This window comes from Cordyceps militaris (assembly GCF_000225605.1).
Source record: "Cordyceps militaris CM01 unplaced genomic scaffold CCM_S00007, whole genome shotgun sequence".
NCBI lineage: Eukaryota > Fungi > Ascomycota > Sordariomycetes > Hypocreales > Cordycipitaceae > Cordyceps > Cordyceps militaris.
In genome coordinates this window covers 196,061-209,679 of record NW_006271975.1, presented here as the reverse complement: position 1 = coordinate 209,679, position 13,619 = coordinate 196,061, and the positions used below count along the sequence as shown (strand labels likewise).

Sequence of the window (13,619 nt, the reverse complement as noted above, 5' to 3'; positions counted from 1 at the left end):
GCACGGGGCGCTCCCGCGCTGGGGCGTGCGGCTGATGAACCTCGTCGGCGTGTTCAAGGTGCTGGTGATGCTCGTGGTGGCCTTCTCCGGCGTGGCCGCGCTGGCGGGCTATCGCGGCACCGACGACCCGCACAACTTTGAGCACTCGTTTTCCGCGGCCGACATGGCGCGGTACGGCAGCGGCGGGTTCCGCGGCTACGCCGGCGCGCTGCTGGGCATCGTGTACAGCTTCGGCGGCTGGGAGGGCGCCAACTATGTCCTGGGCGAGGTGCGGAACCCGCGGCGGACGCTGGCGATTGCGGCGCCGCTGGCCGTCGGCACCGTGACGGTGCTGTACATGCTCGCCAATATCGCATACTTCGCGGCCGTCAGGAAGCTGGATATCGCCGCGTCCGAGGTGCTGGTCGCCGCGCTCTTCTTCAAGAACATGTTTGGCGACGACGCCGCGGCCAAGACGCTGCCCGTGTTTGTCGCCGTCAGCAGTCTGGGCAGCGTCTTGGCGACGAGCTTTGCGCACGCCCGCCTCAACCAGGAGCTCGGCAAGGAGAGGATACTGCCGTTTGGCAGGTTCTGGGCGTCGAATAAGCCCTTGAATGCCCCGGCGGCGTCGGTACGTGTGACCTGTACCGATCCATCTTGAGTGTTGCTAACGGATAAGCTCTTCCTGCACTGGCTGGTAACGGTTATAGTGCTTGTTGCACCACCACTCGGCCAATCATACGAGGCCATCATAGAACTGTAAGTGCTCCTGGCAACATACTCAGCCCCGGAGAAGGAGCCTGAGAAACGGCTACTACATCCAAGGAAGGCATGTGACAAGCTAACAAGACAGATCTGTATATCCTCGCGCATGGATCAACCTGCTTCTCACAGTTGGTCTCATCTATCTGCAGTGGAATAAAGCAGAGCGCTGGAAGTCACCGTGGCATACGTATCTGCCCATTTCCGTTGTATTCTTGCTCCTCAACGGCTTCTTGATCATCGGACCTTTTATTCCGCCCTCCGTGGCGTCCATCAGTCCAGATTCATTTTTCCTCTTTCCCCTCCTGGGTCTTGCAGTATTAATGTCCGGCGTTTTATATTGGGCGGTATGGATACAGCTAGTTCCTCGTCTAAGAGGATATCGAATAGAGACGGAGCGAGTCTTTGGTCGGGACGAGGTCGTGCAGTACCGCCGCGTCAAGTGCTAGACCGAAAATACATGAGAATATACAAATAATGAACATGTCGACTTTCATGACTTTTACTACATTTCATCGATTTTATATTTGTTGTTCCTTGATAAAGAATGCACCCCAAGTAGTCACGTCACTAATCTAGCTGGTGGGGCAACTTTAGCCTTCTCCAGCTTCCAGATTTCAACATTCGCAACTTCACCCACACACACATCATGGACGGCCTCGACGAATTCGAAAAGAACCTCGCTGCCGAAAAAGCCCAGCGCGAGCGGCCCGACGACCGCAAAAAGCACCACCACAGACACCACCGCGACCGCTCCCGCCGGCGCCACCGCGACGACGACGACGACCACAAACACAAGCGGCGGCGGCGATCGCGCGACGGCCACGATGACTCCCGACACGACAAGGACCGCCACCGCAGCGACCGACGCAAAGAAGCAAAAGACACGCCCTCTGACGAACCGAGCAGCGCGCCTGTCCGCGACGCCTGGATGACGGCGCCCTCGGCCCTCGCCATGGAGCACATCCACCGCCCGCCACCCAAAGAAAAGACACCCCCGAAAGAACCGGCGCGTGTCGTGTCTGTCCGCGAAATCAACCGCGGGCCCGCGCCTCCCGCCCCCGAGGCAGAAGAGCGCGTGGTCGACTACTCCTTTGGCGACGCGGGCTCCGGCTGGCGCATGACCAAGCTGCGCGGCGTCTACACCGTCGCCGACGACACCGGGCGGCCGGTCGACGAGGTGGCCCTGGAGCGCTTCGGCAGTCTACGCGAATTCGACGAGGCCAGGGAGGAGAAGCAGGAGCTGGACCGCGCGAGTAGCTACGGCAAGGGCTACGCGATGAAGGAGAAGCCGACGGGCGACTTTTACAAGGAGCGTCCTGCGAACCAGAAGCCGCCTTCGCCCGCCCCTGCACCGCTGGAACCGGTCGCCGCCACACCACCAGCGGCGCCTGTCGTCGCGCCCATGGACCAGACGGCGCTGAACCGCCTCCGCGCGCAGATGATCAAGGCCAAGCTCCGGCGCGCGCCCAACGCGGCCCAGCTCGAAGAAGAGTACAACCGCGCCGCCGCGGCCTTTACCCCCGCGTCCTCCTCGGCCGTCGTGCTCGGCGGCCAGGACAGCCGGCTGCTCGCGGGCCACGTGCGCAACGAGGTATCCGCCGTGGACACGAAACGCGGGCGCGCGCGCGGCACCGTCGTCGCCAACGACGACATGTCCGTCGACGACATGCTGCGCGAGGAGCGCCGCACCAAGGGCCAGGCCGGCGGCGAGGGCATGCGTCTCGCCGAGCGCATCGCCAAAGACGGCCGCTTCGACGACGACCTCGCGTACATGGACGAGAACGCGGAGCGGCTCGCAACGAGAGTCCACAAGAGCGAGGCCAACCTGAAAAACACGGCCGTGCACGAGTTCCAGAAAGTAAACCGCATCCTGGACAGCTGCCCGCTGTGCCGCCACGACGACACGCAGACGCCGCCGCTCGCGCCCGTGCTCGCGCTCGCCACGCGCGTGTTCCTCACGCTCGCCACCGAGCCCGAGGTGTCGCCCGGCAGCGCCGTCATCGTGCCGACGACGCACCGCCGCAACCTGCTCGAGTGCGACGACGACGAGTGGGAGGAGCTGCGCAACTTCATGAAGAGCCTCACGCGCATGTACCACGCGCAGGGCCGCGACGTGCTCTTTTACGAAAACGCCGCCGCCCCCCACCGCCACCTGCACGCCGCCCTGCACGCCGTGCCCATTCCCTACGAGCAGGGCGCCGTCGCCCCGGCCTTCTTCAAAGAGGCCCTGCTCGCCGCCGACGAGGAGTGGGCGCAGCACCAGAAGATTATCGATACTGGCGCGCGCGCGCGCGACGCCGGCCTCGGGCGCATGGCCTTTCGCAGGTCCCTCGCGAAGGAGATGCCGTACTTTCACGTCTGGTTCACGCTCGATGGCGGGCTTGGGCATGTGGTCGAGGACGCGGCGCGCTGGCCCCGCGGGGACTTGTTTGCGCGGCAGGTCATTGCCGGCATCGTCGATGCCGAGCCACAGGTGGCCAAGAAGCAGGGACGGTGGCGGCGGGGAGATCACAGGGTCGAGGGGTGGCAGAAGGAGTGGCGCAAGTATGACTGGACGCGCGTCTTGGCCGAGGGGGGTTGAGAGCCGTGTTGGAAGTCATGATGAAGAGCTTCTACGAGTTGGGACAGGACTGGCGGTGCACGAGGTAAAGAGACGCGTTAAGAAGAGGTGTAATAAAAAGAGACGCGTTAAGAAGAGGTGCAATAAAAAGAGACGCGTTAAGAAGAGGTGTAATAAACCAGCCGCGTCTTTAAAAAATAATACAAGGCGCTTTCCAACATCGCAATATACCCAAATACAAAAAATTAACCCTAACAACCCGCCCGGAAAGAAGAAAATTAAACTGGCCTCGTCAGTGCCGTGAGAAAATTAACATGTAGATCGTGGGGATATCCAAACATGAAACCATGATCCAAATCAAAAGCAACCCATTACATTCAATTGCATTCATCCACCTCACCGCTGGGCCATTCGGCGTCCGCGCTCACGCTGCCGCGAGTCGTCTCCCGTCACGCGCATCCAGTCCTCCCACTCCTTGCTCATCTCCATGAGCACAGAGCCCATGACGTTGGCGCTCGCCATGAGCCCGTGGCCTTCCCCTTCGAGCACGCGCACCTCGCACCGCCGCATGCTCTTGCCCAGCCACTTGACATTGTCCACCGGCACCCGATTATCCTTGCTGCCGTGGTGGATGACGACGGGGCGCGTAATGTCAACGTAGCGGAAGCCAATCGTGTGGCGCCGCTCGAGACACACGAGCAGGTCCACGGCCGGGTGCGCGCCCGTTGTGGCCAGGTCCCAGATGGCGTGCGTCAGCCGCGTGTCGTACGCCACTTGTCGCTCCTTCCCCGCCGCTTCTTCCAGGCCCGGCCCCGCGTAAAGGCTGCTCGACGGCGGGTGCATGCGGTCCATGTTCTCCGTGGCAGTCGGCGTCGGGACAGGGCGCGCATCCCCGTCAAGGGTCCCCATGTCGGGGTGGTCCGAGGCCGTGCCGTTGCGGTTCTCCTTGCCGTTGCTCTTGCGCTTGCTCCGCCGCGTCGTCTTGGGCAGCGAGCTGGTGATGGAGGAGCTCGTCGCGCTCATGAAGCTGCTGTTGGCGGCCTTGAGGATCGGCGTGGGGAGCGCGCGGAGGATCCGCTGGGATGTGGGGAGCGCGTGGGTGGGTGGCTCTTGTGAGGATCCAAAGACGTTCATCTGCGAGGGGGGGATCCAGGGCGCCAAGAGGTGAATCTTGCCACGAATATGCTGTGGCATACGCAGGGCGGTGGCGAGGGCGTAGATGGCGCCTGCCGAGTGGGCGAGGATGGAGAATTTTGTAATTTTGAGGGCCTGGCAGATGGCATATACGTCATCTATAGATGTTAGCGTCGTCACGATGAAGATGTCATGATGAAGAGGTCATGAAGAGAAGAGGGAATCTACCTGGCCAGCTTAGGGGTGTTGTTGTGCCGTCGGTGTAGGGCTCACTGTCACCTACGCCGGGACGATCAGGTGTAATAAGACGCAGCTTCAAGGTCAACGCCAGTTCGTCGTAAAATGTGGTAATGTACCGGGTTAGTCCCATGCCGACGCAGCAAAAGACAGCCGAGCCCTCGGCGTCGCCCACTTCGGAAAATGAAATGACTCGTCCGGTCTGCGGGTGCTTGATTTTCTGCGACAACCTTGGCGAGCACAAGTACGACTCGACATTGTCATCGATGGAATCTGCCGAGGCGGGCCGCTCATACGCAATCGTGTGCGCTGTCCTGTCCGACTGCTCACTCGTGCGTGACGGGCTCATCGGCAACGGGCCAACCGAGAGGCGCTTCAGCTTGGAGCCGGAGCCGGTGCCGGAGCCGCTGCTTCTTCCGCGTAGGTCGACAGAAGGAAACGGGCTTAAGCGGCCATTGCTATGCTCTCGCTCGTACGCTCGGCGACCGTTGGAGATGGCCGGGGCCGGGGCAGCCTCGTGGTCAATATCGTGGATAAAGGACCTTTGCAGGTAATCGGGCAACGGCTCTGGGCGGCCATTCTCACGCTCGTATTGGTCGTCAAGAGCTTGGGTCACGGCAGCGTACTCGTCCACGTCAAAGAGAAAGGAGCGACCCGCCTCAGACTCGCCGCGCTTATGGCTCGCGCGTGATGAGGCACCACCGCGGTTGTATTCAGCACCCTCGGGTATCAAATCTGATTCACTGCCTTGCCTCGACCGACGGGCGCTGGAGCGCTTCTTGGGTGCCGTTTTTCGCAGGCTAGACTCGCGAGTAGGAATGGCCTGGAAGCCGTTGTAGGAGTCGCTCGAATAGCGCGGTTTGGTCAGGCCTGGCTCCTCACTAATGGCCGTCTCAGCGAGAAAGGGATCGGCTCGGCCGCCGCTGTGGATGCTGCTGGCACCGCTGGCGGACGGCATGACGGCACCAGGCCACTTGCGGTCGAGATCCTTTTCACGAAGGCGCTCCTTGGAACTCATGTAGAGCATGTCTTTTTGGCGACGACCAGCCTTTTTGCCCCAACTGTCGTGGGAGCGGCGCGGACGCAGCTCAGGGTCAGGGGCGGGGCCTGGTTCTATGGAGAGGTTGCCTATGCTCTTGGCATCATCGTTTCGAGAGGTGAGGGAGGCGGAGGAGGAGGCGCGAGAAAGGCTGGCAGGACGAAAGTGAGGTCGGAAGCCGTCGGTGGAGGATGCTCGGGGGCTCTTTGGTGAGGTGAGGGAGGAGAAGCCGGAAGGGGGCTTTGCGGTGCGGATGACGGGCGAGGCGGCCACGTCGTGTATGGGATCAATTATGTCCAAGCCGGTGCGACTGTCGAGGCGGGCGGGACTGGACGGGCTGGTAAGGGACAGCGAGTCGAAGTGGGAAGTGGTGAGACTGGAGATGAGGTCGGTGATGATTTCGGGGCTGGCGACAGGCTTCGGCTGGGGAACGGGAGAGGCGAGGTTAGAACGGTTGCTGTTGGAGCGGTGGTGAGCAAGATGTTGCGAGTGCGTTCGTGTCGGGACGGCGATAGGGGGACCGTCGAGCGGATCGCGGTCCATGATGCAAGGAGGGACGAGAGCGCAGCGAGCCACAATGGGGACAAGACGGGGTGGTGGTGTCTCTCAGGTCTGTCCAGTGGATGCAGCAGGTCGCGCAGCTAGCGATGCAGCAGTTGGGACTCGACGACGAGGACGGGCGAATCGCGATGCGCAGACGACGGCGCCGACAGCAGCGTGCATGCCAGACTACTGCACGACAGAGGGGGATGCACACGGTGCCGGTTTGCCTTGTTCTTTTTTTTTTGCTTCCTGCAGAGAATTGTTTGTTTCGCAGATCCAAAATAGAAGCCAGGCACGCCCAAAAGTCTGTGCGTGGCGCCCTGGACTTGCCGGGTGCAAATCAGGGACTCGCGGGAGCTGAGCTCGGACTCTGTTTCTGGCGGCGGGCGGGCGAGGCAGGCAGGGATGGGCGGGCGCTGGTCCACGGGGCGAACGATATATGCACCTGTCTATAATAACGGGGGCGCCTCAATGTCGCGGGCGGCAAATGCGAATTGTTCTTGGTGATGATGTTGGTAAGTAATAGGATAGGATGATGAGGGAGGGAGAGGCTGGTCGAAGCAGATCAAACGGCACAGGCCAAACGGAGTCAGCCGGCGGCACGTACCAGAAACGAGTAGCTATTACCTACTAGCTAGCCGTTGGTATTAACTAGTCCAACTCACAACGCGCCTCTCCTAATCAGAAACGAAATCAGCCAGGTGTAATTTGTACTAATGGTAATAATAACCAATCCGCATTTCGAGGCCCGTTTTGCCTACATTAGCTAGCTGCAAGCCGATGCCAGGATAGCCTGGAACTATCCCGGCCTCGCAAAATTTGACAATGTCGCCCACCATCCCGGCATCCCGAATCCAGTATTATAATTTATCTGATTTTTGCAATTTATCTGATGATTTGACGGATGCGCCCATCGTTCCGCTCCGCTGCAGAACCTGTCCAAAAAGCAAGCCTCAACACGTTGAGGCGCACTCGAAACAGCAGTCATCCTATAGTTCCGCTAAACAAGACACTGCGCCCAGTCGGCTTCACGATGCCAAGGTGATGTGCTTGCATAAAATGCATCCGTGCCTGGTCAGTTCCGGACGAAACAGGCACAGGGGGAAACAACCCCGTCATGACCCCGACCCGGACCAACCCGCCAATGCGATGCTACCCTATTCTGCGCGACGACGGGTACCTATTAGCATCTTGTCGCTGGCCGCGGAATGGTGGCGACGAAAATTTGACAAAGGTGAGGGCTTCGGTCAACAAAAGAAAGACAACTACTTTGTAGAGTTGTTGCCTCTTTTCTCTGCCGTTGGGGGTAGTCCATGAGCAGCGCGCAATCGCTATTGCATTGGTCTGCAGGCAGCCAACCAGAGAACAATAAAAGTGAGGCGGTTGAGGATGCATAATAAGGGAAAGCAAAGGAAACGATTGTATATCTTTAAATACAATTACGATTCTTCTTTAAAGGATTATTTATGAAAATTTTCAATAAAAAAAATGAATCAGTGAAAGTGCCATTCAACGAAATTTGTAGTAACCATCTTATTCCTTGATTTACCAAGTTTAACGAACCGACCGGTATCGCGCTGCTTTTCTCAAACAATATACCAAACATTTCATCTTGGTTCCGTCATTCCACTGCTTCCAACCCTTCCATACCTTTTCGCTCCGAATCAATCGCCATAACAAGGCCCTGCTCCGCTCCGGCGCCGGCCAATCTCCAAGCCTCTTTAATCATTGTCCGACTCACCAATTTTATTCCCACGATTCCCATCCCAAAACTCGTCATTTACTGCTCACACTGTGCAGCGGCGTCGTCGACTTGCATGCCATCGTGACTGCCGTCAGCAAGATCGACTTCGGGCGACGCCTGAGTGTGGTCGGCTGTCTCCATCGTCATGTCGAACTCCCACATGGGGGGCTCAGATCAGTACAAGCACCGAAGAAGGACACTTCAGTTCGAAAGAAATCGAAGGCGCCGCCACCAGTCAACAAAGGGTTCTTGGTTGTCGGAGTATCTTCCTGTCTCTTGTAATAGTGCACGGCAAGCTGCTTTGGAATGGCTACTTGAACCTTGACACTGCGGCTGTTGGGGGAGCCATATTGATGAATAGTTCCCATGCCGGCTACGGCCATTTCTGCTTCGCTGCGGCCACAAGCTCCCGCCACAGTCTGCAGCTCACTGCCAATCATGTCCGCAGGCAAGACCGTGATCCTGTCTTCCGGGTTGACCCAAGAGGCCCGGGCTCTTGCTTGGGCCACAAAGCCTCTCATCCGAGCCTCGTCCAGGACTCCGCTGTCGATTTTGAACAAAGCATGCTTTGCGACGTCTGTAGTGTATGCTTGGTGAACAAAGCGAAAAAGATGCGGGTATTCGATCAATCCATGACGCTCCGTAAAGGCAAGGTAGACCGGGAAATAAATAATGACCTGACCAAGACTAGGTACAAGTGGCTTATTTGAACCACCAAACGCACCTTCCAGGAACTTGGTCGGGTGCGACTCAATATCCGCCCACACACAACAAGCTTGAAGTGCAGTGGCAAGGGAAGACGCGGAGAGCTGTTGGTGGGGGTAGAGACGAGCAACACGTTCACGACAAACGCGCTCCCTGACCCACAAACAACAAGGATAAATTTCTGCTAGAGTTAGTTAAATACTGTGATTTTCCTCTTTAAAAGGGTTTTTTTGTGGCCCGAGGAAACCCCTTCTCGGTTCAGTTTGGCTGGCATTGAGCCGAAACGACGTGGTGGCGAGCTCAGTACATTGCGGTGTATCTGAATGTTTTGTCTGGCTGACCTTGCAACAATCTCATGCTACTATAGTGAACACCTAAATGAAGCCCGAAACTAGTTTGGAGTGTAAGTGGCTGATGCAGATACTGCAGCTGCCCATGGAGGAGATGTTCATGCCTCTCGCTGCCTTGCTCCTGGTTCTGGAATTTTGTAGGAAACTCATGACTCTGCCCGCTTTGAAGCAACTGACTGGAGAGCATAATGATACACACTTAAAGAATTTCGCGTTCGATCATCTTCTCCTTCGTCTCAGTCTATCAGATTCATACTTGTGAGATACAGACCCTTCAGAGCAGGTTGTCATGCCATACATAACTACTCTAGCTAGATGAAAGTAGCGATAGCTTAATTACCCTAGTTTCCACGGATCCTGCCCAAGGCTCTCGACTTCCTTGAGGCTCACTTCTCTATCCGCAGCCATCCTCACCGCGCTCCCACCACCATCGCGTACAAACATCTCCATCACGTCCGCCGCAGTACGCAGCAGCGCGTCGTTGGCGACCGGCACCACCGCTCGGTCGAGGCTCTTGCCCGCCGCCGCCGAGAAGCAGAAACCCGGCACAAAGGGCAGCGTCTCTGCGTCGCTGCCGCCTTGCGCAATAGTCGGCACAATGGCCTGCAGCGCTTCCCGCAGCACCTTGAGAAAGGACCAGACCTGGTTATGCATGATGAAAAAGTCAAAGCACAGACCACGCTTCTCGTGCTGGATCGCCTCGGCAACCTCACGCACCAGGCCCGCCGGCGACAAATCCGCGATACGCGCCTTGGCCACGTCTACCTTGTCCTTGCCTCCTCGTTGCAGGCGCGACCGGCTGTCAGTGTGGCGCCGCGAGACGCCCTCAACTAAGACGTCTTGCACGGCCTCTGGTGACCACGGTACGCGAGCGCCGGGGTGTTCGAAGCGGTGGTTGACGGTCAGTGACAAATAGCCAATGGGCATAAGGTTACGTCGGTTGTCGCTGTGAATCTTGACAGGCGGCTGCTTACCCTTGCCTTTGCGACGCGACGACGCCGCCGCCCAGTGCGTGGCGGACGTGCCGATGCTCAGGCTGTAGTTGGAGAAATACGCCTCCTTGGTCGTCGGGGGATCGCCGACAAAGAACGAGGCATCGCCCTGGAGCGTCCACAGCTCCTGTAGGTCGTCCCATATGCAATCCTTGGGGAGCAAGCGCTCGTTGTGGAGCGCGTGGTAGAGCTGCACCACACCTAGCAGAGCGCCCGGCGTCGCCGCGTAAAAGAGTCCGCTCGTCTAGCGCGTGGAGCGCACATGGTGCACGAATAGCCCGCAGTACACGGGGTTGCGCCGCAGGAACTTGAATGGTGCGGCATGAGCCTGGGGCATCAGCGTGGTCACGGCCGCCCAGATCGGATCCGTGTCCCAGAGCCCAGCGGCGCGCAGAACGGTCGCGCGATGCGGGTCTGAAGCCGGCACAGAAAGCATCGCATGTTTGATCCCACGCATCTCTGCTTGCATTTCACCCAGGCCATCGCAGCCCGGGACAAAGTCGTGCAGAATGTCGACGTATATCTACAGCGCAAAAGCAAGCCAAAGCTTGGCCCTCCTCTTCCCATCGTCCATGACATAGGCCAGCCCACGCGTCAGTTCGTCCACTACTGACAGGTGGCCCAGTGCGCGCACCAGGAAGTTCAGATCCGGCATCAGCTGGAGCACCGCTGTCATGTCCTGCTTCCACTGCTGGCGCTTCGTCTGCGCTTTACCGCCCAGCGACTCGTCGTACCAGCCAAACTTTCCGTTGTAGGTCTGTAGGAAGGTCCCTTGGGGGTCTACCGATGCGGCGTAGCTCGCCAGAAGTGTCAGCATGTTAATCAAGCAAACGTCGGCCATGTCGTATGCGGCGAGGTTGTAAGGATCGTGCGGCATCTCCTTGTCCAGTATATCGATGCCCGAAGCTTTACATAGAGAGTAAAAGTATGATTCCGTGACTTTGTGCGTACCGCCAGACTTGTTGAAAAGTGCTGTCATCTCGTCTTCCATGCTGCGAGCCATCTCGATGGCCGTATTGGTGGCGACGGAGGCGGCGGCAAGATCAAGGCGTCCAGACGCGTGCTCCGTCCACAAGGCGCGAATCTCGGCACGGATGTCGGCATAATCATTTAGCAGCGTAGTAAGGGCGAATATTATGTCGAGGACAGAGTCGCCCTGCTCGGCTGCAAACGTCGTCTCTACTGGGGCAGGTCGAGGCACGTCCGCGTCATCTTGGAATTTCTTTGACGGATGATAGACTCTAAGCGCGGAGAATATGCTACTGACAATAGTGCCGTTGCTCGCTGAAGCCTTTGCTCGAATGTTGCCCTGCTCGTCTCGGTCATCTTGGCTCGTCACTGTCGCGTTGGCCGTAGCTGTTGTGATATGTACCGCCGGCGACAGGATCTGCCAGACATTTTCAAGCTGCTCGACGAAATAGGAATGCGTCACTTCTGATCTTAAGGTGATATTGACGCCCGCCGAAGCAAGGTGTTCCGCAAAACTCCTGCGCACAGAAATAACACGGCGTAGAGCTTCGGTGAAGAAGCTCGGGATGCGGACGGTGCTGCCGAGGCCGGCAATGTAGACTGCCAAGGCCTCGAAATCACGCACCTTGATGATGTGCTTTGCCTTGTTCTCTATACTCGCACCGTGGGTTGGTGCGGGAACGGTTGCCTTTGCCTGCTTCCGCGCCTTTCCCTTCAGTCTGCCTCCTGTGGCGGCAGGATTGGCGGCCGATGCGCCACCAACACGGTAGCCGTGCTGCTCGGCCGTGGTAGCGAGCCATGAGGCGACAACGTCGGTGTCGGCCTTGTAATTGCGGTAGATTCCCTTGAGTGATGAGAGTGGCATGTTGAAGACTACAATCCAGTCTATTAGTTGGTATTGGGTAGAGAAGCTTGATTTGCTTGGGGCCTGACGTAAACAGGGGGGTTGCTCGGACAACACAAGGAAAAAGGTACACACAAATAGGTGTGGATTGCACCAGCAGAGAGGTACCGACCCTCATAAGGCCCCCTGGGCTAGGCAGCTTCTTTCCTCCTTGGTCAACTGTTTATCTACGATATCTCACTGCATTGCGTGATACGAATGTTGCGCACAAACGTCCCTGGAGTCGAGACCACGTCACCGCTTATCTCGAAATGAACTCAGCCTCGTGAGTCGGTGCCGAGTTCATCTGTGTCGACAGATGCGATAAATGTTGCGGAAAGGCGTTAGTTTTGGTGGTATGTTGGGCTGGGCGACTTTCTATCGTAATACAAGGTTGGACTAGAAGCTGAGCTAGCCAGAACTTCAGAGCCGTCTAAAAAATCAGCGATCAAAAGGTCACCCGAGCCATGGACAGGTCCTTCCTCATCCATGCGCTGCCGGGATTCCTCATCATCCAATGAAAATAGTGTAGCGCAGTAGAGGAAATTATCCAGGTTACTGTTAATTAATGCGCTGGGGTCGTTGATGAAGAAGTCGTCACAAAAGGCCGCGCTGACGTGGTGTCGGAGGAAATACTCGAAAAATTTGAGCCTTAGCGGTGTCGTCGGCGCACCGCTCGCTTCGAAGTAATTGGGCTCTCCTGAGCATGCGTGAACGCACTCCAAAAGGCCCTCGATATTACTCTTGTAATTGTTTCCTTGCATGTGGAAGAAAGAGCTGATGAACTGTGTGCCAAACCAACCAGCATCAGCCGAGTCTGTATAATCGATCGCCCATAAGCTGAATTTCCCGAAGAGAGCGACAGGGCCGATATTGTGCATTATTTTGTCCTCCTTGCCACGCAAGTTTTTTAACGTGACTTTTCGAGTGATGTTCTCGCACATCCAGAGGACTCTCATAATTTCGAGTGCAACCACATGGGCGTCAGAGTGGCTACCTTTGCCGCTAGAAAGCTTCAACGGACAGTCGCCTCGTAGCTGGCATTCCTTAGCACGACCGGTCGCCTTTTCAAATCTCTCTTCCATGGCCTTTCTGGATTTCGTATCTGCAAGTATGTGCTCCAGTAGCCACTGTGCGAGACACCCAAAGAGTTGGTTCTGATCGTCTGGGGTGGGCTGCAATTTGTAAATGGGGAAGCCATGCACAAACTTCAATAGTTGAGATGAAAACTGTTGCTTGTTGTTGGCGGTTGATGTACTCAACTGTTCGGTATGGCTCTCCTGCGCCTCGAACAACGGCTCGGTGTACGCCCCCACAAGTGCCGTGGTAATGATCAGAGAGCGATAGATTGCTCTCTGCACGCCGTCCCGCCATTCTGCCACACGGCTGGCCTTTTCCGGTTGAACATCCCATGGCAGGTCCTTTGGGTATTTGTAGTTGCCCATCTCAAAGCATAGAGTCAATGCCTCTGTGTAATGGTGCATTTGCCACACTGCATGCAGCTCAGACGCATTTGGCCCGGGGTGTTTGTCAGCCCACAGGCGAGGCAGTTTCATTCTCTTTGGTGGTAGTTCCCCTTTCTGCTCTGCATCCGCAACGACTCTGGCAGCACGGACCTATGTATACCAAGTCAGCTGAGTAAACAATTCCGTGGCTCTTCTGCCGATTGCAGACAGATGCCACGTACCAAAATTAGGGCTTCTTCAGCATACGGCATCT

General features: G+C 57.4%; 2 protein-coding genes across 2 annotated transcripts; one reads left to right on the top strand and one right to left on the bottom strand.

Moving 5' to 3' along the window:
* Positions 1-1,390: 1,390 nt before the first annotated feature.
* CCM_08285 (cell cycle control protein (Cwf19), putative) lies at positions 1,391-3,325 on the top strand (the record flags this gene model as incomplete). The annotated part of the gene is made up of 1 exon (XM_006673424.1): positions 1,391-3,325. One exon carries the CDS (start codon positions 1,391-1,393, stop codon positions 3,323-3,325), a length of 1,935 nt encoding a protein of 644 aa, XP_006673487.1.
* Positions 3,326-3,700: 375 nt separating this feature from the next.
* Positions 3,701-6,257, bottom strand: CCM_08284 (hydrolase, alpha/beta fold family protein; the record flags this gene model as incomplete). Its single annotated transcript, XM_006673423.1, has 2 exons — positions 3,701-4,596; positions 4,667-6,257. 2 exons carry the CDS (start codon positions 6,255-6,257, stop codon positions 3,701-3,703), a joined length of 2,487 nt encoding a protein of 828 aa, XP_006673486.1.
* Positions 6,258-13,619: the final 7,362 nt, after the last annotated feature.